The sequence below is a fragment of the Arvicanthis niloticus genome, chromosome 14 (assembly GCF_011762505.2).
Source record: "Arvicanthis niloticus isolate mArvNil1 chromosome 14, mArvNil1.pat.X, whole genome shotgun sequence".
Classification (NCBI taxonomy): Eukaryota; Metazoa; Chordata; class Mammalia; order Rodentia; family Muridae; genus Arvicanthis; species Arvicanthis niloticus.
The window spans coordinates 55658859-55685077 of record NC_047671.1 but is presented as its reverse complement, the minus strand read 5'-3'; the positions used below and the strand labels follow the sequence as shown (position 1 = coordinate 55685077).

Here is a 26219-nt window from a genome sequence, read left to right as displayed (position 1 = left end):
TGTGGTATAATCTGTTGATAATTGTTCAGTCTACATACATGCTAAGTGAGCTTTATCTTGGCACTCTTCTCCATGGTTTGCTTTAGTAGTTGAGCATGTGCTCTCTGTGTTACTTGGGTTAATGCTTTACTCAGAGTTCTGTTTACTTCTGTGCAGATGTGAGAAGCAGAATTGTGTAGAAGACAAGGCATATAGTGTGAGCAGTACAAATCCAGACTTTGTTCCCAGTTCTGCTTTGTACTTTCTGTGTGTCTCTAACTAAGATGTTTAGCTTGTTTATACATTTCGTCCTCTATACTATAAAACGCCATAGTTCTGCAGAAAAGCTTTGCTGACAGGTGAGCCACTCTGCAGGCTGGACTTGTGTGCTGTTAAGGTAAAATGCACCTCTAGAGCAAAGCAGTTAACATGTGTCCTGTGGTTTTCTATTTGCAGCCACCCCCGAAGCCCACCATGCCTAGCCGTCCCATTGCTCCTGCTCCCCCTTCTACCATGTCACTTCCCCCGAAAGTTCCAGGACAGGTTACTGTTACCATGGAGAGCAGCATCCCTCAAGCTTCAGCCATTCCCGTGGCAACAATCAGTGGACAACAGGTTATTTTCTCCTCCTGATTTGTTAGTTTTCTAACTCTAGTGCAGCTGTTGATCATTATGTATTTAACTCCAGTGATACATTAGGCCGTGTCCTAAATAATTAGATGGTTACAGATACACATAGAGAGATAATAGCACTGAAATCAAAAGGCTGCTTAGTGGTTAGGCTATATCTGCTGAGCATATCCTATGCTGGCTATTACACGACCTTCCTTGTAGAATCACACATAGTCATGAGCAGTCTTTGTCCTAGAAGAGTTTCAGTCTACATGTGCCTGACTAGGAGACCACTGCCCAGCAGTGTTGTTGGAAGCATCCCAGGTTTTCTTGGAACATTTACAGTAAAGATTCCTGTTTTAACTTGAAATTTTAATTGTATTCCATTATGTATAGTTGATTTATTATTAAATACTTTGAATTATAACACCTATTTGTGAAGAAACTAAAATTCAAAATTCTTTTCCTTTGTGTTTTCAGGAGAAATTAATATTTAAAAAAAAAAAAAAAAAAAAAAAAAGATGTCCTGTCTTGTTCTCTATTTAACATCATGCTAAGTAGTTTCCAAAAGTCTGGAAATGTCATCTGAGGTGTACTTATATCAGTGTGCTGGAATACTTAAGGAATAAGCTGAAGACCTTAAAGGCATTATCTGTTGGATTAACTGACATGCATTTAGAAATTTTAAATAGCATAAAGAATAATGGATATAAAGATTATTTTAAAAAAAAAAAAAAAAAAAAAGAGTGGTAGGGTAAATAAGCCTGTGACCAGGAAAGAGAGAACAAGTATAAAAGACTGGTGCAGATACGAGTTACTAAAAATAGACAGGTCTCATCTGGTACTGGGGTCTAGTAACTCACTGACATATACTCACTTCTGACCTGCTTATTTACAGGGGTCACTATTGTAACACAGTAGATGAAAAGGATCCCGGAGCCCCTTTCCCTAGGATACTCCCAGTTGAGATTGGGCACGTGTGGTGTAGTATACCTGTAGATAATACTCAGTATCCAAAAGGAATGACCTGACTCAAGACTGTACATCATGTACAGTCCTTGAATCATATATGCTTTTGCCCCGGGAATCCCCAAAACAGTAAAAAGGAAGGAGGAATTTTTTTTTTCAAGAGCAACCTGCCCTAGTTTGAAGGAAACTGACTTTCTGTAGGCAGTAGCTAAGACCATCCTCATGAAAATGGTCTTCTCTCCTGTTTCTCCCAGGGACATCCCAGTAACCTGCATCACATTATGACGACAAATGTTCAGATGTCCATTATCCGCAGCAATGCTCCTGGGCCCCCTCTTCACATTGGAGCTTCTCACTTACCTCGAGGTAACAACTGCACATTGTACGCTGATTCTAGAAGTACAGTGGTAAACAGACATTGGCCAGAGGACAGGATGACAGACTGTGTGCACAGTCAACCTAAAGTCACAGGGCAATGGAGATCAACCTACAACAATACCAATCTTCAACATGGTCTGTTGTGTGCTTCCTACAGTTACATTAGAATGAGTCTATGTGCAAATCAAAAGGAAGAGAGTTTCTTGTTGCCATTTCGAGGTAACCCTGGCTGGTCTCAGACTTGGGCTTCTCCTACAGCTTCCTCCTAAATCTGATTACAAGTACACACCACCACTCCTGGCTGGTTGTGTTGTTTGTGACAGGACCTTGCAGTGCAGCCCTGATGTGCCTGGAACTCCATAGCATGCTGGCCTCCAACTCATGGAACGGTCCTAGCTCTCCCTTCCTGTTAGGTGATTACAGGGTCGAGCCCACACCTGCCTTCTAGTGATGCGTTTACCGATAATATTTATTAAATTTTTAATATCCATTGTAATAAGATTGATTTATTCTTATAAGTTAAAATAAGTTGTAATAAATTGAAGGAGTTTTAACCTTCCGTTAGAATGTAAAACAGTTGGAAATTGTTGAAAAAAATTCAAACTAACAAATAGAGCCAGGTTTCCACAGAGCTGCCATAACCTAGCAGTTCACAACAATCGTCCATTGACTCTTAGGGATCTGTGGTATCAAGGCTACCTTAATAGAAATGTTAAGACATTGTTTGCCTTTTATACTATAGGGTCTGCACTAAGGTCACAAAGGCAGCATGGAGAAGCTGACATATTACTAGTGACTAATGTGTGCCGGCTTAGACACAATCTTGGCAGTGGCCCCATACTGTGCTGCTCTTGTGCCAGCAAACCAGATTGTTAATTGTCTGCCTCCTAATTGCAATCTAAAATGCATATAAACAAATTTAAAACCAAAACACATATTCCTTGGATAACATATTTTCTGAATTTTCTTCGTGATAAAATAAGAAGTGTAGGTAGTATACTGGAGCTGAAAATCCACATGCTGCCCAGGTTAGCAATTATGCCTTTCCTAGGGAGCATAATCAGCTTTACTAAGTAGTGTGTCTATAGGCCGTACTGATCAGTTTTGTCTTTGCAGGTGCAGCTGCTGCTGCTGTGATGTCCAGCTCTAAAGTGACCACAGTCCTGCGGCCAACTTCCCAGCTGCCAAACGCTGCTACAGCACAGCCGGCAGTGCAGCACCTCATTCACCAGCCAATCCAGGCATGTTGGGGTCAGGGATGCTCAGCCAGCGTGGCTGCAGTGCCTCACCATAGCTGTGCACTCTGCCAGACACCGGGGGCTCCATAACCTCAGTTACTTCTCTCTGTTGAGTTTTCAAAGCTTTGAAAAGTTTGGAGGATGTTCTTTGAGCGGTGTAAGTGTAGAACAGGGACAGTAAGAGTTTGATGGGAAAGTGACAAGTAAGACAACTTATGCTAGAGAATGAACAGGAGCAGGGAGTACAGCAGTGGCTGCAATGCTGAGCAGAGGCTAACTAAGATAGAGGAGGAGAGAGCCCTGTGAGCACCAGAAAGAAGGTTTATGTACATTTTATGCATGGAAATAAATGTATCCCTTTTCAGATAGCTTTCAACTACTGAGTACATCTCTGGTAGCGCCCCCCCCCCATGCCCCCACCGTACACACACACACCTTTCTTCCATATTGAGAATCAAACCCAAGGCCTCTTGCATGCCAGGCAAGCACTGTAGTAGCTGGGCTACACTTGAACCTTGTTCGTTCTTATTCAGGAATTCTGTAGTCTCCATACTCATAGAATTATGCTGTGTCAGAAGGAGATGCAAGTTCAGAAGAGATGGTTCGGTGGTTAAGAACACTAGCTGTTCTTTCAGAGGATCCAGATCTGTTTTTAGTACCTACATGGTGGCTAACAACCATCTGTAACTTCAGTTCCAGGGGATCCAATGCCCCCTTCTGACTACCACATGCCCTGTGTGCATGTACTGTACAGATATTCATGCAAGCAAGATACCCATACACATAAAAAAAGAATTATAATAAATCTCAAAGGAAAGAAAAACTGGTAAGACTTAGTGGTACTTCTACATTAAGGACTCAGTGGACATGGAGCGTGAACTTAATTTTATACATGATGTCATCTTTGAAAGATGCATCTAACTTAGTTACATAGAGAAGGTGGAGATTCTAATACTTTCAGGGATCAAAAAGGTAATTTTGAGTTAGCTGGTCTTTAAGAGCAAGTATGGCCTAGTGTAGTGGTACACTTTAATTTCAGCACTTGGGAGAGACAAAAGCAGGCAGAGCTCTGCAAGATCTAGGCCAGACAGACCTATGTAGAAAAATAATGTGTCAAAACAAACAACACAGAAGGCAGATGTGGTAGCCTGTGTCTGATCTCAGCACATTGCAGGTAAAGCAGGAGAAATTCAACATCCTTAACCACAGGAGCGAAGCCAGCTTGGGTTGCACGGGACCCTGCTCCTTCACCCCCCGAAAAAACAATAGAGAACTAACTTAAACTTTGAAAGTAAAGCAAAAGATCTTCCTGCCAACAAAATACGTGACACTTAAACATCAGGATTATGTATGGAATATATCAAAAATTAAGGAGACTTAGAACCAGGTCAAAGAGCTCACTTTTGGAAAGAAAGCAGCAGTGGCGGTCCTAATACAGTGGGCAGTGTTGTAGAGTAGGAACAGCAGATAAGGGCAGAGGCTAACGGAAAGGGAAAGAGTAGGCACTGGGACAGCCAGTAAGAGCACTTGCTGCCAGACTGGAGAGCCTGCATTCGCCTTGGTCCTACATGGTTGAAGGAGAGGACAAGTTACCCTCTCATTCCACACTGGGGTGCACAGTATCACATGCTTGGGGTATACATACACACATTACAGGGACAAGAGCAAGCAGGACTTGGTGATTCAGTTGCATCTGTGAAGGTCAGGACTCGGGTGATAGGAAGAGTGACTGGGCGATTGAGGGCATCGTGGAGCTCCTTTGTCAGTTTTACACAGATAACAGTAGTAAGGGGTAGGGCTAAAGATGTAGAAGTCGTCTGAACACCTGAGGGTTTCTCCCCCATTTGGAGCACCTTGACTCCTGTCAGCACAGAGTCTTCTCATCCCGTTTGCCCTTTGTATCCTGATTTGGCCTGAGAGCCCAAAACTCCAGCCAGTGGCCTCATAAGTCCTCTGTGGTCCTTCAGTGGGTTTTAAGTGTCCACTCAGCACCACAGAAAACTATGGGAATGCCAGACCAAACAGTTAAATTCCAGTTTCTATTAAGACTACGGCAGAACTCTTATTCTAGTTTTACTAAAAAGTCATGGGTGGGATGGAGAGATGGCTCAGTGGTTAAGAGCACTGACTGCTCTTCCAGAGGTCCTCAGTTCAATTCCCATCAACCACATGGTGGCTCACAGCCATCTGTAATGGGATCCGATGCCCTCTTCTGGTGTGTCTGAAGACAGCTACAGTGTACTCATATAAATAAATTAATTAATTTTTTAAAAAGTCATGGGCTATCTAAATAAGATAGGAGTGTATGTGTTTTTATTGAGAGAGTCTCATTATGTAGCCTTGGCTGGCTCAGAACTCTCTAGACCAGGCTGGCCTACAATTCACAAAGTCCTGCCCACCTCCGTTTTCTGAGAGCTGTAATAAAGACTTGTACCACTACACCTAGTATAAAATAGGAATTTTCCCTGCCTGTTTAGCACTGCTGGAATTGAACCCAGAACCTTGTCACGCCAGTCACACCTTCTCCACTCAGTGCATTGTGCTGCTCTGTCATTTCCTGTTCTCTTCCCCACTCTCACCCCCAACACGTCTTTGGTTTCTGAGATCAGTTAGGTAGTTAGGTAGACAGTGCTCCTGTCTCAGCCACTCAAGTGCTAGGATTGTAGGCGCACACCACAGTGCCTGCCGGTTCTCTGATTCTGTGCTTTGTCTTAGAATAGCATACTAGGAAAAGGGGAGGTGCCAAGGACTTCCTTTCATGCAGTCACAGACATCCCCGTCTAGAAGGTCACGTTTCAAAACTGAGTTTTTGAATTTAGCTTGCTGTATTTTATTTTGCCTTCTGCTTTAAGTATTTCTTTTTCTCCCCTGTAGTCTCGCCCACCTGTGACCACCTCCAGTACGATCCCTCCTGCTGTGGTAGCGACAGTCTCAGCCACCAGAGCACAGTCTCCCGTCATCACTACGACAGCAGCACATGCTGCTGATTCGGCGCTCAGGTATGGGGCTCATGTCATCTCCCCTCCTTTGCTTTAGTGAACTCTATAACTAAATGCCTTTTTCTAAATTGTACTGTAGATCAAGGCTTCTTAAGCTTTTTCTCCCAAGAAATTTCATATGACCCTGGATATCTAGGTATATAAAATAAGTGCACAAGCCAAGTATTTACTGATAGTAAGACATAAGGAAATGTATTTTAAGGTATTAGCAAGATATTTTAGCAGTTAAGAGTACTTGTGAATGAATGAGTTAATTAATTAATTAATTAATTAATTAATGAGTCCTTGGTACTCTTTCAGAGGATCTCAATCTAGTTCCCAGCACCCACATTGGACAGTTCACAACCACCTGTAACTCCAACTCTTGGGGACCTAATTCCTTCTGACCCTCAAGGGTACACACAATAAAAATAAATCTTAAAAAAAAAAAAAAAAAAAAAAAAAAAAAAAAAAGGTGAAATGTATTTTAAAACAACCCTTTAGTATGTACATAATTTACCATTATTAAAGATGAATGCTAATTTCCATAGCAATGAGGTAGATGTGCTATTTATTCAAATTAGGAACACAAACAAATTTTTATGTTTGTTTTAGTTTTGGTTTTGTAGTTTTTTCTGTTTGTTTCATGGATATGAATGTATGTGCACCACATGCATGCCTAATGCTTGTGGTGGTCAGAAGAGGGTAGTGGCTTCCCTGGAACTGGAGCTGTGGATGGTTGTAAGCTGCCATGTGGGTCCTGGGAACTGAACCTTTGCAGGAGTAGGCAGTGTTTGTGAGTGCTGAGCCATTTCTCTAGCCCCTTTGTTTTTAATTAGCATACAAGGTGGTAGGTTTTCATACGGCTTTTCCACACACAGTGCATGTGTATCTGAATGGGTGAGCATGTACCACAGCACATGGAGATCAGAGGGCATTCTCGGTGTCTGTTTAAACCTTCTACCTTGTAAACCTTCTACCTTGTCAGGAACAGGGGCTTTTATTTTTTTTCTCAGCATATAGCAGACTAGCAATGGTATTCCAGGCATCCTCCTGCCTCTGCCTCTCAACTCTCTAGAAGCACTGGATTCCAGTCAGTCAGGCTTCATCTTCTGCTTTTATGTGGGTTCTGAGGATTCAAACTTGGCTTCTTGTGCTTGCACACACAGCAAGTGCTTTTACCCTGACAGAGATCCCTAGCCTTGTCTTGGTTGTCGGGACCTTCCTCTACTCTTCCCTGTCCTCTTTCCTCCTGCCTCCCTCATCCTCTTCCAGCCTGGTTAGTTTCCTCGCCACATTAAGTCACATGTGTTCCATTGCCCCTCCTCACTCTAGTTTCAAAGTCTATACTCATACACGCATATATATCATACACGGATACATACATACATATATATATTACATACATACATACATGCATGCATACTGAAAAGCAAGGATTTGAAATTGGGAATTTACCTATTGGTTTAGTCTTGGTTGCCTCACTTAACAATTTCCAGATCCATGCAGTGTCTTGGAGGTTTCATTTTTTTATCACTAAATAAAACTCCATGTGTATATGTACCATGTTTTTGTTACCCGTTTATCTGTTGGTGGGCATCTAAGCTGACTCTTGTCTCCTTATTACTCTGAGTATAACAGTAATAAACATGGGTATACACATATCTCTTTGGTAGGACAGGGGTCTTGGGAATATGCCTGGGGGGTTACCTAGGTCTCAGAGTAGTTGTACATTTTAGTTTGTTGAGAAACCTCTACCCTCTGTTATTCGAGTTTACATGTCTGTCATCAGTAAATGGAGGTTCCTCTTCACCCACGTCCTCATTAGCAGTTGTTTTCTTTCATTCATTTATGTGTATGTGTGTGTGTATATATATATACACACACACACACATACAAACACATATATATATACACATAAATATGTATGTATGTATGTATGTATGTATGTATAAAAACATTTACTTATTTTAGGGATTTATGTGGCTGTGTACATGCCAAAATTGACTTAATGAAGTCAGAAGGCAGCTCTTGGGAGTCTCCTGTCTTCTTCTACCATGAATGTCCAGAGATGGAACTCAGGTCATGAGGCTTGGCAGCAAGCACACTTACCCTGAGCTATCTCACTAGACCATTTGTTTTCTTGACAATGATCATTCTGACTAGAGTGAAATGGAATCTGCAATGTATTAGTTTGTATTTCCTTGATAGTCATTTCTGTTTCATCTGGGAACTATCTATTCATTCATTAGGCCATTTATATATTGGAAGTTCCATTCTGTTTACTGTTTACAATTAATAGTTCCTTATATATGTTGTATATTAATACCATGTTAAAATATAACTGACAAAAATTATATATATAATATATAGATATAATATAAAAATATATAAATTATATATAAACACATATATAAGTATATATAAACAAAATATATAAACATATAATATATAAATATATACCTGACAAAAATTCCTGCTACCTCCTAGCTGACAAATGTTCCTTGTGATATATAAAAACTTTTTAATATTATATAATGCCTTTAGTCAAGTCTTGAGGTTATCAAACTGCAGTTTTCAAATCAAGTACTCTCCTACAGTATACTAAAGAGACATCCTAATTTGATACTTAGATGCTAAGGAATGGTAAGAAAGTATTTAAAATCTTCATTTTTCATAATTAAAGTATGTTTCTGTAAGAGTAGAAAACTTTGTTCAGTAAAATAGTAGGGTTCTCAACATGCTTCCTTGAATATGAGCCAAAGTGTTTCAGACTGTGTTCATTGTTGATGCCTGGAGGTACCACACAGTAGTGCAAAGTGCAAGTGCTGCAGTTCCGAGAGGCTAAAGAGGAGTTCTTAGGGGGAATGAGCTTCCGTCTATACTGAAGGAAGTATAAATTCCAAAAAAGATTGAAGATACGGTGCGTATCTTTTGCTGCAGAAAAATTACAAGTTCAGTAGGTACAGTGGGATGGTTGGGTGTTTGAAAGCGGAGGCTAATAGAATGAAGAAGTGTGTGGAAAGCCAGATGCTGCGCTGTCCTCCTGCTGTCTCAGGTAGAGATCGAGATCGCTTGAGTCCAGGAGTTGGTGACTCATCTGGGTAACATAGGGACCTGTTTTTAAGAAAAACTACCAAGCCATAGAGGTTAAGTCTGGTTGATGAGGGATGACTGTAGAACCTTTTTGTTAGTGAATTTATTTTTAATATTTTAATATTTTTAATATTTCTCAATATGTGCGTCTGTGTATAGGTATGTGCACATGAGTGTGTAGGTACCTGCAGAGGCTAGTAGTGTCAAGTACCCCTGGAGGTGGAGTTACAGCCAGTGTGACCCACATGATACAGTGCTGAGGCTAGAACCTGAATCCTGGAAAAGCATCATATGCTCTTAACCACTGAGCCATGACTTTAGTCCTGAATTTGGCTTTTATCTGTGAGGCACCTAAGATTGTTGTCAGCGGGTGGTTGGGGCGATCCCTGTGCTAGAAGTCATGAACTCTTAGTTTATTAACATGTGGGTTATGACTTGAGTATATCCAGGATGGGTGAAATGGAGAGAACCTAGAATAGAACCCCTAGGAATTTTTAATTGAGTTGCAGCTCAGGACTTCTGTTCCTACTGTCTGGTGCAGTGTTCTCTGGCTGTGAAGAGACACTATAACCAAGGTGACTCTTACAAAAGAAATCGTTGATTGGTGTCTTGCTGACAGGTTCAGAGGTTTAGGTCTTGCCCTCAGCGAGAAGCGTGGCAGCACACATGCAGAACTTGGTGCTGGCAGAACCAAGGGAGAAACTCTAAGCTGGGCATGGGCTTTTGCCCTGATTCTTAGTTCCCTCTACTAAGACAGATATTTTGTGGTGATAAAATATATTGCCTAAGGGATACAGAAACAACTGCCCAGCATAAACTGTTTTATTGTTTTAATTTTATATTAGCTGTAAATTTTTATTACATTCAAATGGTATGGTGAAATTTGACTTGGATATACAGTGATAACTAGGTTTGGGGCCTCATTTTTAAATCAAGTTATTAAAGTTTTTTTCCTGTGTATTTCTGAGTATTTCAATAAAATGGCCCATGTTTTTGTCAGATGAGTGTTGAGTATTCAGTCATACAAGCTTTTGAGTGCTTCCTCTATATTAGGCACTGCTCTTGGCATGAGCAATACACTGGCAAATTATACAGGAAGAGAAGCTTAATTATCAGGTTTTTTCTACTTGCATCTGTAATTATAATAAATTCCTAATACCCAGTTTCTTTGTAATCTGGAGATAGCAAAATAAACAGACCAATTTCTATGAAAGAAGTAGAAGAAGAAATTCAATACACTATCCCTCAGACAAGCACCAGGCCTGTGTGGTTCCATAGAATTCCCCCAAACTCTCAAAGAAGGTAAACCAATATAATGAATGTGGTTCAGAGTAAACAAGTAAACTCCGGGGACAGATGTAGGAGGCTTCCTCCCCTGTTAAGTACAGTCAGCACTTTGTCGCCATCCTGACCAGTTTCTCCTCTGATTTGTCACTTGATTTATAAAATTTGTTTTTCTTCAAAAAATGACCTAGAGTGTGTGTGTGTGTGTGTGTGTGTGTGTGTGTGTGTGTGCACAGAGCCCGAGTGCAGGGCTTTAGACATGCCTCACACACTCTCCTAGTGATTGGTTCTCCAGCGCTGAAAAAGACATCTTAGCATGGAGGAGCAACAGAGTGACTTCCCTTTGCTCACTCAGTTCCTAGCTACTTCAGCCATGCTTTAGTTGCTGTCCTCTTTTCGATATTCTGGCTGGTTTTCTGTGTCTGTGTTTACTGTTTGGATATTCTTTCTCTGAGTACTTCACAGGTACTTCTGCCTTCTAAAGCTGAATGGCGGCTAGAGTATTTTTTTCCAGTATTGAGCTTTGAACCTAATATAAGGGAAGCACTCTGCTGAGCAATATCACCATCCTTCAGATAGGATTTGTTGTGACTGTTACATAGAGTTCATTTTTAATCTACCTTTTCAATCTGTAGCATACAGTGGTAGTTATACAAAGTTTTCTTAGTTAGGCATGGTGGTGCACACCTTTAATCCTAGCACTCAAGACACAGAGGCAGGAGGATCTCTATAAATTTGAGGCTGGCCTGTTCTACAGATTGTGATCCAGGGCAGCCAGAGTTGCATAGAGAAACTCTCTTGGGGGGGGGGGGAGGTTTTCTTGAATTCTTTCTTTATTATTTCTACTCCATTTTATTTAGAAGTGGTGCCCAATTATCTCTGTATTGGCTCTTTTTAAATAACTTTCTCTTTAAGTTGTGCTCATGATCCTCTTTGGTTTGGTTTGGTGTGTTTCTTTAAGGCAGAGTTTCACTCTGTAGCTTTGTCTAGGCTGAAACTCACAGAGGTCTGTCTGCCTCTGCCTCCTGAGTGTGGGGATTAAAGGTATTGCCCATCATACTGGGCCTCCTCTTCATTTCTTAGCTGTTTGGTTTGAGATACTTTCTTGCTCTGTTGCCCAGGCTGATCTCAAACTTCTTGGCTCAAGCCCATTCAGCCCAAAGCAGCTCGGACCACAAGCATGCAGAACTGTTCCTTCATGTGTTTACTACAGCATTGGCTCCTATGTTTACTATTGGGGTTCACACTAGCCCCACGTTGGGGTGACCAAAAAATGTTGCGGCCTGAGCAAAATGTTGAGGCCCAGGTCAACCCACGTTTGGGCGGCCACTGTATCCCGGCCCAAACTGCCACTCCGGTCCTTGGGTCAGGGTTCAGCAAGAGCGAGAGTGAGGACGGACTCAAAGAATGCAGACCAGACAGAGTGTAATTCAATCCCGTTTATTCTTCAGTCTCTCATCTTCTCTCCAAGTCCCAAGTCTTGAGTTCCTATTCCCTAGTTCCTAGTCCCTAGTGCCTCCAAGTTCCAAGTTACTTCTTCCAAGTTCCAAGTGCCTAATGTCTAATTCCTACTCCAAGTTGTACTCTCTGAAGTGTCTCCTAAAAGTGTCTCCCTAATGTCTGATTCGTCTGATTCTCTCTAAAGCCAAGTGTCTTCTACCTAATGTCTGATGTGTCTGATTCTCTGTTCTCAGTCTGATTCTCTCCGTCTGCCCCTGCCTTTTATATGTCTCACTTCTAAGCCACGCCTTTTGGTCACACCTTTAATCATGCCCTTAGGTCTTGTCTCTAACTCTGATCTCTATACTTCTAAGTTATACTCTTAAATTACACACCTTTAATCTCACACACCTTTAATCTCAAGGTATCTAAACCAAGATTATCGGAGTGTGCTCAGCTGTTATAGGCTATTGTAATCCAAGTCTCATGTCAGGGTATATGGCTCAAGATGGCTGCAAAGCTGATAGCCGCTTTCTGCTAAAAGTCAGCCCCCAACAGTTTACCTCTTAATTGTGTCATCATTCCTGAAACAGCTGAGCAGGTAGCTCCTGCTTCTGTCTTGACCTCTGAGCACTGGTTTTTGTCTCCTTCCTGTGAGGGTGTATTTGTCTTACTTTGTTTCATAGATGCAGTTACTTCCATGAGTTTCAATAGATTGTGATTTCCTGATTTCCTACACACACACACACACACACACACACACACACACACACACACACACAGCTGACCTGGAACCTTCAGCAGTCCCTTTGCTTAAACCTTTCAGCAGCAAGTATTTTAGATGTGAGCCACCATGTCTGGCTTTGAGCTTTCATCTTTGATTTAATTTTGTTTATACTAAATGAACCATCTGTAATTTGTTCTTTTTATGCCCAAGGCAATACACTGAGTTAAGACCCAGTGTCCTGTGTTGTTTTTCTTGGCCACTTCTTCTATCCTGCAGTTGAAGATGGGCCGCTTGAAATAGAGCGTTGTCTCTTCCATGGGTCACAGCATACTGCATGGAGGACTTACTGACCCATATTTCAATTCCTCATTTAGCCCTGTGTCCTTGGTTTCTAGCCCTCGGAACTACAACACAAAGAAGTCAGGAGGCTTAGGCAGGGGGATAGTAATTGCAGAGCCAGCCTAGATTGTATAACATGTTTGAAAGTCAGCTGAGCTGCCTGCTTAGATCTTGTCTCAAAAACAAAAGATTTTGATTTTCTATGCAACTTGGAAGGAAGAAAAAAAGTTGACTACTTTATTATTTAATAATAAAATATCAGCGAACTTAGCAAGTTATAGAGCAGTTTCTACCTGAGTGGGCTCACTTGACAACTGAATAAATTTGGCAGAGGAGGTTTTCGCCAATGACTTAATGAATGGTCCCTTTACTCACTGTGTCTTAAAATCCCCACCACATACCCCAGCCCCCGTTTGTCCCAGAAGCTGCCTAGTAAGAACTCTGTGCCTCTCTTCTGTCCTCTTGTTTGTCCCCATTGTCCTTTTGGGAACTGTTAATCTCTGAGTACTTCTGTTTGATATGTAATCCCACAAGCTCACTCTCGCTTTCTCTGCTTCTCTGTTTTGAAAATAGCAGTTTTTTCAGATTTGCTGTGCTCTAGTGAAAAGTAGCGTTCGGACCTAAGGACTAGGTTCTAAGGTGCTTGTTATTCTAGGGTGGTGTTCCTTTGAGTCCTTTTCTGTAAACCAAGAATTTCAAGTGAAATATGTTTTTTCCAATGTTAGACTTAAAATAAAATAAGAAGGCATGTGTCCATGGGTATGGGTGCCCATGTACAGAGAGTCTAAAAGAACCTTGGCTGTCAGTCGATCTTCAAGTCCCATCCATCTTTTGTTTAAGACAGGGTCTCTCGTCACATAGGCCAGGCTAGCTGGCTTTTTGTGTTTCCGTGGTTCTACCTGCCTGCCTCCAGCCATCACTTGAGTCGTTGGGACATGAACTCATGCTCTCATATATGCAAGGCAAACACTTTACTGACTGAGCCATTTCCTGGCTTGCTTTCTTAGATTTCCTTAGACTAAAAATGTTGCTTCCTTAAAATAAGTACTTGCTCTTCATTATCATACAATAATCTATGATATGCTAAATCAAAGCTGTGAGTCTTCTTATGACTTAGTTCTTTCTAGATTATTGCACCAATAGATTACTGAAGTAGCTCAGTGAAGTCTCTCTCTGTTCTCAGGCTACATCCCTGTAACCCGAGGTGGAAGTGTTCAGAAGTCACTTAAAAGTGATTCTTTTCTCTGTGAGGTGCAGTATCAGCATCTGTTTAAAATTATTGCTACATTTTATTTGTGTGTTCATACATGTGTGCTCAATCTCATACGTGTCATAGCACACACGGAAGTCAGAGGATAACTTACTTGTAGGAGTCCCTCATTCTGCCATGTGAATCTGTGTGTCTAACTCAGATCCCCAGGCTTGTTGGCCAAGTGCCCTGACCTCCTGGGCTATCCTTCACTCAGCTGGTTTCGTTCTAATTGATATTCACATTTCCAAAATACCAAGGTGTAGGGTGGTATACAGGGAACATTGGCATTCTTCCATCTGATACATTTGGAGGCTCCTCCCACTTCTCTCCCTTTGCAGTGCAAGGCAACCTACTGTATAGTGCATTCTTGCAGTTTATTATAATTTAACATAAAGCTAGATTTGCTTGTCTGAAATTGTTCGAAGACAAAGCTTCACAAACATGGCCTGGTAAATTCCCTGTTTCCTCCACACTGCCATCTGCTCTTGGCAGGCTCCCTCTCACTCTCTGTCCTTGATACTCACGTGGTTCCAAAATGGAAGAGCATTGAAAGCTGCACACAAAGCATTTACTTCCTCAGTTCTCATTTACCAACTTGCTTTGCTTCTTTCTCTTTATCATTTTTTTTTTTAATTTTATTATCAGTATGAGTTCTGTTTTATTTTATTTTTCCCCTGGAGGGCAGTTTTTCAGTGCTTAAGAAATGGGGCAATACCAGCAGGTCTAAATTGGGATGTGACTGTTCATACTTTGAGCTTCATAAAATTGATTCCCAACCGCGTGGTTGTGAGTCGCACGATTCCTACAGTACTGTCTGTTCAAACAGCTTGGAAAGCTCCTGGCGCTGCATACGCTCACTCTGGAAATGTTACTGGCACCAAACACTGGTGTTTTCTCTTTTGTCTTAGAAGTCCTTTTTTTTTTCCTCCTTAAAGATTGGTTTATTTTTTCTGGCCTCTGCTGGGTACTGCATGCATATGGTGCACAAATAGACATGTAGCACCAGTATACATAGAATCCTAAAACATTGCACACAGACATATATATATAAAACAACTAAGCACCTACTGTATTTTGCTAGACATGGTGTGTATTCCCGGCACTTGGGTGGCAAAGGCAGATCTCTGAATGTGAGGCCAGTCTGGAGTCTGGTCTACATAGTCCAGGACAGCCAGGGTTAAGTAGAAAGACCCTGTCTCAGAAAGACCCTGTATGTGTGTAGGTGTTCTGTATCTGGAGCGTGGGAGGGATGGTGTAGCAGTTAAGAGCTCTACCCTTACAGATGACACAGGTTCACTTATTTTTACTTATGAGTATTTTTGATACAGAATTCCTCACATGTTATATGTTGTCCTACTCTGCCTTGTTCCAGTTTCACTACACGTGCTGCAGAAGCAAACGTGTGTGAATATGTTGTCTGAATGTGTATATATGTTCCACATGGTGGGGCTCGAAGAGGGTGTTGGATGTCCAGGAACTACAATTGAGAGACAGTTGTGAGATGCCATGTAGGTGCAAGAAACCAAACCAGCGTCTTCTGCAAGAGTAGCACTTGCTCTTAACCACTGAGCCATCTTTCTGGCCCCCTCCTTTGGGGGTTTCAGGGGTTTTTGTTTTGAAAGTGAGGACTCATATACAAAGTTGGGCTATAAATGTAGCCAAGGATGACCTTGAACTTCTAAGCCTCTAGTCTTTACCTTCCAGGTGCTGCACCTACAGACATGCACCACCACGCGTGGTTTATGTAGTGCTAGTTACCGAACCCAGAGCTTCAAGCATGCCAGGCACACTTTGCTAACTAAGCCGCATCCTCAGCTGCACTGTCTTTCTAAGGCAAGCTTTCACAGCTTCTAGAATACTCTTCCAGTGTTTGTGCATGCTGATACATTCAAATCTGAATACGTTTTATTTTATCCCTTTTACCCCTAAAGAATGTTTACTTCTTTCTCCTGCTTCACGTTGTGGTTTTGGTTTGTTTTCTTTTTTCTTTTTTTTTTTTTTTTCCATAGAACACATTGGAAGCTTCCCATTTCAACACCTAATATTCTGTCACAGTTAGTAGCACTGTAACAATCCCTGAATAAGTGGATTCAGGGTGTGCATAGTCCCATACTGTCATAGATAATGTCATAGTACACATGTATGCACGTCTTATACTGTGCCATTTTTCATTTGTGCAGATACATCTGTAACATAAATTGCAAAAATTAATCAGAGAACTAAGTAGTTAGAATTTCCTATAGCTAACATCTGATTACCTGCCTTAGTTTACACCAGTGTACACCTCATACTTTTAAAAATCTGATAAATGAGTAATACCTATTGCTTGAGCTCAGATCTCCCCTTCTGTAGCTGCAGCTGGCCTGGAGTGTTACGATCCTCCTCCCTCAGCCTCCCAAGTGCCTGGATTCTAACCGTGAACCACCACTTCTATCTCTGAATGGTAAATATTTGTGGTAGATTTTGTTTCTGTGCAGTTCGAGGCTGGCTTCAAACATGGTCCTCCTGCCCTTGCCTTCTCAATTACTGGGCTGTAAATGTGCTTAATCACACATTTCTTGTTTGTTTTTTTTTTGTTTGTTTTTTTTTTTTGTTTGTTTGTTTTTTTTTTTTTTTGTATGTTTGTTTAACCCAAATGACCGAATTCTTAAGATGGTTTGAACTCCTGACCTTCATGCCTTACCTTCCGAGCGCTAGGCTTGCACGTGTGTGCTGTCACAGCCTGCTTCCCTTCTTACGAGTGAGAATGAGTTGAGGGCGGTGGTCTGAGGATGGTGGTCTGAGGGTGGTGGTCTGCCACTTGGGAATCTGTGCCAGTTGCCTAGGAACTTGAGTCAGCTTGGGCTACAAGTGAGACACCATCCAAAACGATGGTGATGGGAGGAGAGGGAGGAGAGGCAGTTTTTATAGTCGCTCATTGTCTGTGTGGTGTATGTGGCATGTGTGCCACAGAGCATGTGCAGAGATCAGAGGACAGCTTTTCCCAGTTCATTCTCTCCTTCCACTGTGTGAGTCTCTCACTGCAGCCTCGGGAAAGAACTCTCCCATCTTGACTTTATGTATAGTTTTAGTTACCAAAAGTCTTTGATCCTTTCAGTATTTATCCTGGTAAACTATGAGGTATGGATTCTTCTCAAATAGCTACATAGTCTCCAGGTATGCTTGCTTGTTTGTTTGATTGGTTGTTCTTTTGTTTATAAAACAGGGTCTTAGAATACTCTTTCTCTGGCTGGTCTGGAACTGCCTGGGTCCTGGGTACAAATGATCCCTGTAAATCTTGTACCTCAGTTCTTGAGGCATAGAATTACAGTATGCCCCACCCCACTACTCAGTGCAAGCCATATAACCCCCTCCTTTCTTTGAAAAGAAGTCTTGGGCCATCGTTACAGTTTTTGTAGCTTGCTACCAATGAGTCTGGCATGCAGTGTGTGCTTGCATCCCTTTCACTAGTCAGTCATAACCACAAGTTTGTATTTCAGTGAGGTTATTCCACTGAGTGCAGATGTTATAAAACTACAGGAAAGGTCAGGACTTCAAGTGTCTACATAGACCAGTCATAGTTATTTGTAATCTTTTCTTAGGAAACTTGTCAAAAAATTCATCAATATGAGAACTTCATTGTCTGTCTTTGGAGTTTTCCACAGCAAAGTATGATTGTTATAAGTATGTTCTTTCTTTTTTATATATATATTTTTTTATTTTATTTCTTTTTATTTATTTATTTATTTTTTGGTTTTTCGAGACAGGGTTTCTCTATATAGTTTTGGCTGTCCTGGAACTCACTCTGTAGACCAGGCTGGCCTCGAACTCAGAAATCCGCCTGCCTCTGCCTCCCAAGTGCTGGGATTAAAGACGTGCGCCACCACTGCTCGTAAAGTATGTTCTTTCAAATGTCACCAGATATGATAGAGTACCTCCAAAATCCTCAAACTTAGAAGGCAAAGATCTCAAGTTCAAGGCCAGTCTGGGTAACAAAGTAGACCCTGTGTTAAAAGGCCAAGGACCTCAAATATAAGTAGTGGTAAAGCCTTTGTTAGCATATTCAAGCCTCCCTTGGGTTCCTTCTTCAGCATTGGGGCTGGGGGTGGGGGGAAATGATGGGCCAGGAAAGTGGTTCAGAATGTGAAGTTCCCTCTAAACCTGATACTCTGAGCTTAATCCCAGAACCCACATAGTAGAAGAGAAACAACTCCTACAAATTGTCCTCTGATCTCCACACATACTCTGTAGCATGTGTGTGCCTACATACACAGATAAATAAGTGTGTAAGAAATTCTTAAGAGTGTTAACTGTATCATGACTACCAGCTAATTTAGAAATTTTTTTGGTTTATATTGCTGCCTTTTGAAGCAAGGTGGCAGCCAGCCACAAGAGAAACCCAAGGGCCATTTATTTCATTATTATCTTAAATAAAAATTAAAGTTTGTATGCTCATAAGGACAAGATGCCTTCCTTGACTCCCTGTGCTGTGTCTGTGGAGAACTTAGGAGTTACGTGGCACCATTTTCCCCACAGTCGGCCCACCTTATCTATCCAGCACCCACCGTCTGCAGCCATTAGTATCCAGCGTCCTGCTCAGTCTCGAGATGTGACGACAAGAATCACACTGCCTTCTCATCCTGCATTAGGGGCGCAGAAGCAGCAGCTCCACACAATGGCTCAGGTACAAACGGGTGAAACCACCTGTGGGATAAACCTGAATCGTGCTGACTTGTTAAAGGGCCTGCCGGTCTGAAATTAGTCAGCACTTTTAGACTGGATAGAATGGAAGTATTCTTGTGTATAACTGTGTCCCGGGGTCTCCTCACAGAAAACCATCTTTAGTACTGGCACACCCGTGGCTGCAGCTACAGTAGCACCTATTCTGGCAACCAACACGCTTCCTTCAGCAACCACAGCTGGTAAGTCAGTGACCTGCTCTGTCAGTGTACCAGACAGAAGGAAGGCAAGTGTGGTGGGCACCGTTCTCATTTTTTACCTTCAGAGGAAAACTCTTTATCTTTCCCCCAGAGCTCTCCCAAGGTTTTTAAGAGTCTATAATGTGTACAGGGAAACTGCTGTTAAGGAATTTTTTTACCCTCTTTTCAGGATCTGTGTCGCACACACAAGCTCCCACAAGCACAATTGTTACCATGACAATGCCCTCCCATTCATCCCATGCTACTGCTGTGACCACTTCAAATATCCCAGTTGGTAAGTGTTGGACATATCACAAAAGCCTTTGAGGAATTTGCAGCCCATAGGACCAGGCCTTCATGTCATAGGTGGTAGGATTGTTTCCTTATTGTTGACTTTCAGAGCAACTCTGAATTTGACTTTGTTCACTTTGTGTGTGTGTGTGTGTGTGTGTGTGTGTGTGTGTGTGTGTGTGTGTGTGTGTGTGTCTGTGTTCAGTATTCATGCATGCCACCTCAGTTTTTTGCAGCAGTGTACCTGGTGCTTTCTATTTTGACTAGGCTAATTGGCCGGTGGACCCCAGGAATTTGCTCATTTCTGACTGTTGAAATTACAGGCATGGTGCTATGCCCACCTTTATTCCATGGTTTCTAAACCTAAACTCAGGTCTGCATCCTTCATAGCAAGTGAACCATCTCCCAGCCTCCAGAATTAGACTTTTATTTTATTGGGTTTTTTATTCTAATTGAGTTTATGGAAATCACTGATTATGGCTTAGCCCTTTCCTTTCCACAGCATCATAACCAGTCTAGCTTGCTTCTGCATCATCTATTGTTTTTAATAATTGTTTTATGTTTTGAGATTAAAGTATATCAATTTCTCCTTCCCTTTCCTCCTTCTATCCCCTCCAATCTGCCCTCCCCTTCCTCTCTTTAAATTATTGTTATATATACATATATAAGTATTGTTACACAGACATATTCCTAAATACAACCTGCTCTGTTCTTATGTTCCCAGTGTGTACATGATCTCAGAACTGGCTACTTGCTACTGGATAACTAATGGTGGCCAGGCAGCTCTTTCCAGGGAAGATCATTTTATCTACTCTCAGCTTTCCCTAGTTACCAGTAGATTTTGTCTAGGGCTATGACCCGAGTTTTCTCCCTTCCATGTGAGCATGTCTGTTGGTACAGTCATTGTTTGGGTCTCGTTGATAAGCCTGGTTGATAAGGTTTCATGAGTGTGTAGCCTCATATTTTTAGGAGATACAGTCTCCCAGCAGAACAGTCCCACTGGTTCATACAACCGTTCTGCCACTTCCACAACAATCTCAGAGCTGTAGGTACAGGAATTTTGTTGTCCCTGTGGGTTATCTATGGGGGCTGACTGAGTTCCACGTGAGCTCTTGTTCTCTGTATTTGAATCTTTTGTGAGTTGTGTTTTCTGTAACAGTCTGTTGAAAAGTTTCTTTGATGAGGACTGAGAACTACACTTATCTGGATATAAGGATAAATATGTAGTTGGAGATTATCACTGGTTTAGTAAAGTGGTGGTCATTGGTTGTGATGGTTTGTATATGCTTGGCTTAGGGAGTGGTACTTTTAGAAGATGTGGTCCTGTTAGAGTGGGTGTGTTACTGTGGATGTAAACTAGCTGCCTGGAAGTTAGTGTTCTGGTAGCATCCTTCAGATGAGAATGTAGAACTCTCACCACCTCCTACACCATGTCTGCCTGGACACTGCCATGTTTCTACCTTGATGATAATGGACTGAACCTCTGACCCTGTAAGCCAGCCCCAGTTAAATGTTGTCCTTATAAGAGTTGCCTTGGTCGGGGCTGGAGAGATGGCTCAGTGGTTAAGAGCACTGACTGCTCTTCCAGAGGTCCTGAGTTCAATTCCCAGCAACCACATGGTGGCTCACAACCATCTGTAATGGGATCCAATGCCCTCTTCTGGTGTGTCAGAAGACAGTGATGGTGTACTACATAGAATAAATAAATAAATCTTAAAAGAGTTGCCTTGGTCATGGTGTCTGCTCACAGCAGTAAAACCCTAACCAAGACAGAAGTTGATACCAGAGACTGGGGTATTGCTGTGATAGACCTGACCATGCTTTTGTTTGGAATAATGTGGATTTGGGGACTTTGAATTTGGAAAGCAGAGGAAGGCTTTAAATGGGGCTTAATGGGCTATCTTAGTAGGAATATGGAAGACTTTGTTACTGAGAGTGATTTGAATTGTGCAGCCCAAGAGGTTTCAGTGGAGAAGTTCAATATGTGGCCTAGAGACTATTTTTGTGAAGAATGTGGCTACTTTTTGCCCTTGTCCGAAGAATCTACCAGAGGCTAAAGTGAAGAGACTCCGATTAATTGCATTGACAAAAGAAGTCTAAAAAATGCCCATCATAGCTTTGTTCTCTAGTTGATTCTTGTGAAGAGCATTTTAAACAAGCATAGCAAGCTGAGAAAGAAAAAAAATATAAAATATGTGGTTTGAGTATTAAAGGGGCACCAGGAAGTGAAATGTAGCTGAATCCTGTGTTCAAAGATATTAAACTGAATTAAGGGAGTAGTGACCTTGGGGCAAGACCCCACCCAACTACGTTTAGGCCCTGGCATGGTTATACGAGCCTTTAATCCCAAGAGATAAAGCCAAACAGATCTCTGAGTTCAAGGCCCACCTTGGGACCAAGCAAGTTCTAGGTAGAGAAAAGCTTAAATCCAGGCTTGGTGGACCACACCTTTAACTAAACACTCAAAGTCAGTCTAAAGAACAAGCTTAGGCAGTGAAGGAGTTGGAAAGCAGAAAGCTGGTGATGATGTAATAGAGCAAGGGGGCCATGTTCCAGCTCCTACAAGCAGCAGAACTTGGCAGCTTTGGCCATGTAACTCGGCTTTAGAGTCAAGAACAGAAGGTACTACTGTGACAATTGATGCTGCTTAGCTGGAGCTAAGAAATTAGCAGTGAAATTAGAAGAGACCAGCATCACTGAGGTGAAATCTTCTGGGAAGTGTTTTCTGAGAATACAAAGAAGCTGTGTTCCAGAGGTAGCCAAGGTTGTACCTCATGCTGCAGCTATATTTGGTAACGTGTAAGAGTCACCCAGGTGGTACTGGTTTTGAAGGCATGAAGGGGTCATGGAGAACAGCTGAGACTTGGCACTGTGAGAGGCCATGGAAGGCCATTGGTGAAGGTGCAGCCTCGGTTGCAGTTAATGGCCCAGGACTGAAGGGGTCATGCCAAGGAATTGAGGTTTGACACCATGGAGAGAGGCTATTGGTGAAGCCAAGTTGCAGCAGAAGACCCCAGTGTTGGAGATGTCAGTACCATGGGAAGATCACAGAGAACAGCAGCAGCAGTGGAGTGGATCCGCCTGAGCTTAGAGTGCTACAGAGGGCAGAGCTGGAGAAGTGACACCAGCCCTTTGGAGGAGCCCAGAAGAGCATGTGTGGATCCTAGACATTGGAACAAGAAGCTGTAACACTGACATTTCCTTGGAGACCCCAGGATGCTAGAGCAGCCAGAGCCATGGGCTATCTACTGAGGAAAGCTGCTAACAGGGAGTGGAACTAGCCCAGGAGAAAAAGTTTGTTACAGTCAACAAAAATGAAAAAGAAGATCTGAAGACATCAGACATCAGACGTGGAGATGCAGAGTTTGGAGTTTGCCTTTGGGGATTACAGTTAAGTTATTGAATGAATCTCAGAAAAGACTTTGAACTTTGGACTTTTAACACTGTTGAGACTGCTATATATAGACTGGTGACTTTGGAAGTTGGACTAAATGTATTTTGCATTATGCTATGTTTAGGTATGGCCATCATAGACTCCTGTGTTTAAATAAGCCTATGGAGGCCAGGGAGTGGCATGTGATGATTTGTATATGCTTGGCCCAGGAAGTGGCACTTTTAGAAGGTGTGGCCTTGTTGGAGTAGGTCTATCACTGTGGGGGTAGGTTTTAAGACTCTCATCCTAGCTTCCTGGAAGTTAGTGTTCTGCTAGCAGCCTTCAGATGAGGATATAGAACTCTCAGCTAGCCTGTGCCATGCCTGAATCTCTGAATCTGTAAGCCAGCCCCAACTGCATGTTGTTTTATAAGAGTTGCCTTGGTCATGGTGTCTTTTCACAGCAGTAAAACCCTAACCAAGACATTGGTTTTCCTCCAAGATCCATGACTTTACTAACCTCAGGTAATTCGCTAGATTTCTAGTACTAGGCATAATTTCCTTCATGTTGAGTGGACCTTAAGTCCAGCTAAAGTCTTTGCCTGCCACCTGTATGTAACGCTACATATGTGTGCCATTAATGCATCTTAGGGTTATGCCATGCTGGTCATTGTTGTGGGTCATATATGTCATAGCTGGGTAGGACAATTCTTTGCTTTTCTCCCTTGAAAATTTGACTGGAGACTTCTGGTACCATGAAAGCTCCTCCTCATGAAAGAAACTTTCAGGTCAAGTCCAGCGTGAGTCTTCTGTGGCCTGTCTCTAAAGTATGTGGAGCTTGTGAAATAGACTTTTCACTTGTAGGCTGCAACCAAGGGCTAAAGATATAGCCTATGCTTCAGAACTCTCTTAGACAACCGTGACCAACAAAGACAGACTGCTCATTTCTGGTGTTGGGATTTTTGTTAGATAGTCTGTGTATATTTGGGGAAAGCATTGTCAGCCCAGATGGGAAATTTTCATTTAAAAATTGTGTGTGTGTGTGTGTGTGTGTGTGTGTGTGTGTGTGTGTGTGTGTGTGTGTAGGTAGGTAGGTAGGTAGGTAGGTAGGTAGGTAGGTAGGTAGGTAATAACTAACTTTCAAATATCTTCAGCCACTTATTCAACTCTTCCTCACTCCTTCGGTATTTATCTCCTTCCCTCATCCTAATAAAATCAGTCCTCCGTTTTCCTCTTTTTCCTCAAGTCACTCAGCCCGTGTTAGTCCCTCTCTATTGTTTCTTCCTGCTCCTCATGGTCTCTCTTTACTTTCCTGGTTTCCACAGTTACTATGGGTTATATACATGTATGTTCACACCTGAAGACTTGACCCTAGGAACCACATTGCAGTGCATGAAATACTGGCCTTTCTGGGTCTGGGTTTCTTCATTCAGTATGGTATTTTCTAATTCCACTCATTTACCTGAAAATTCCATGATTACATTTTTTTCACACCAGTATACTGAATAGTATTCCATGTATAGACATACCACATTTTCACGATTCCTTCATCCGTTGAAGGACAATTCGGTTATTTACATTTCTTTACTGTTGTGAACTACATGGCTGAGCAAGTGGCTTCAGAGTAGGATATCAAGTCCTCTGGGCATGAGTCAGGCATGGTGTAGCAGAGTCGTATGGTGGATTTACTTTTAGCTTTTTGAGGGTTCTGCACATGGCTTTCTAAAATAGCTGGGCCGGTTTGCAGTCCCACCAACAGACAATCTGAGGGCTCTCTTCCCCAAGTCCTGGCCAGCAGGTTATTGATATTTACCATTTTACCTGGGATAAGAGGAAATCTCAAGTTGTTTTGATTTTTTATTTCCCAAGTTGCTAGGGGCAGTGAACATGCTTTGGAGAATTCTCTGTTTAGATTCCCAGTTCATTATTTTACATGAGGTATCTGTTTTTGTTTTGGTTTGGGTTTTTTTGTTGTTTTTTGTTGTTGTTTTTTACCCCTTTCAAGCTTTATTTATTCTGTAATAATCTTCTATAAGATGAATATTTGGCAAATATTCTCTACCATTCTGTGGAAATCCTCTTCACCTGCTTGGTTGTTTCTTTCTATGTTCAGAAGCTTTCCCATATGTCAATTGTTGGTGTCAGTTTCTGGACAAATATAATTTTATTCAGAAAGTCCTTTCCTGCCCCTATATCCTATAGAGAGTACTGCCTATCTTTTAACTGAGAGTTTCAAGTTTTACCCTTAGGTCTTTGATCCATTTGGAATTTGCTTTTTGTGAAAGATGATAGATATGGGTCTAATTTCATTCTTCTGTCCCAGCACTAGTTGTGGAAGATGCTATCTTTCCCAGGGTATGTGTCGGCATTTCATACTGGATGGCTGTAGAACATGCGCTTGCATTCTGAGCTTCTACTTTCCCTGTTAGTCTCCGTGTCTGTGTTTGTGCTGAGCCTATTGTTCCATTGCTGTGGCTCTGCAGTATGTTTTGAGCTTTAGAATGGTAACCCCTGCAGTCCAGAGCTCTGTTTGGCTCAGGATTATTTAGGCTATCTGGGGTCTTTTGTGGATCCATATGAATTTTAGTGTAGGTTTTTTGTTTTGTTTTCTTTTCTTTTCTTTTTTTCTACTCCTGTGAAGAATGAGATGAAGATTTTGATTGGGATTGTATTGAATCTATGAATGACTTTTGGGAGAATAACCTTCTTCTTGATTAGAATGAAGTACACTTTTTTACCTCTTCTGATAAGTGTTGAGTTGGTGTCTATTTTGTCAGATACAAGGATTTCTGCTGTGTCCCCTTCTATTTGACAAGAGTACAGTTATCCACCCTTTCACTCTAAGGCAGTACCGATCTTTAAAGCTGTTTTTCTTGTAGACAGTAGATCAGTTAATTGTTTCTTGATCAATTCAGCCAGTGTCTTTTGATTGGAGAATTTAGTCTGTTAATATATAAAGTTATTATTGAAAGAAGTTTGTTGATTGTACATGTGTTTTTAATTTTTGGTGGTGCTGTTTTTTATCATGGGACAGTTTTCTTTCTCTTTCAACTGCGGCAGACAGTTTTGCTGGGTAAATTAGTGTTTGTTGGCAGTCTTTTAGGAGTTGGAATGCATTGCTCTAGGCTCTTCTGGCTTTCCACTGAGAAATCAGTTGGTTTTCTGATGGATTTTCCTTTACTTGCGACTTGTGTTTCGTTTGCTCTTGTATCTTCACATACTCTGTTCTCTCCTTAGTGGTTTAACTAGGATGTGCTGTAGGGATGTTCTTTTCTTTTCTGGTCTTGTTGTCTTGTTTGTGCTTGTATCTGTTTGGGTTTGTCCTTCTTTAGTTTGGTGACATTTTCTTCAATGGTCTTGTCAGCC

General features: G+C 41.7%; 1 protein-coding gene across 8 annotated transcripts in view; it reads left to right on the top strand.

Annotated features, from left to right (window-relative positions):
* The window catches only part of Sap130 (Sin3A associated protein 130), a 73401-nt gene that overhangs the window by 11151 nt on the left and 36031 nt on the right, over positions 1-26219 (top strand). For all 8 annotated transcript variants that reach the window (XM_034518185.2, XM_034518184.3, XM_076912875.1 and 5 more), the window contains exons 4-10: positions 436-594; positions 1815-1926; positions 3055-3179; positions 6051-6175; positions 18808-18955; positions 19103-19193; positions 19381-19485. In XM_034518185.2, coding sequence (XP_034374076.1) covers positions 436-594; positions 1815-1926; positions 3055-3179; positions 6051-6175; positions 18808-18955; positions 19103-19193; positions 19381-19485 — 865 coding nt within the window. The remainder of the gene's footprint in view (positions 1-435; positions 595-1814; positions 1927-3054; positions 3180-6050; positions 6176-18807; positions 18956-19102; positions 19194-19380; positions 19486-26219) is intronic.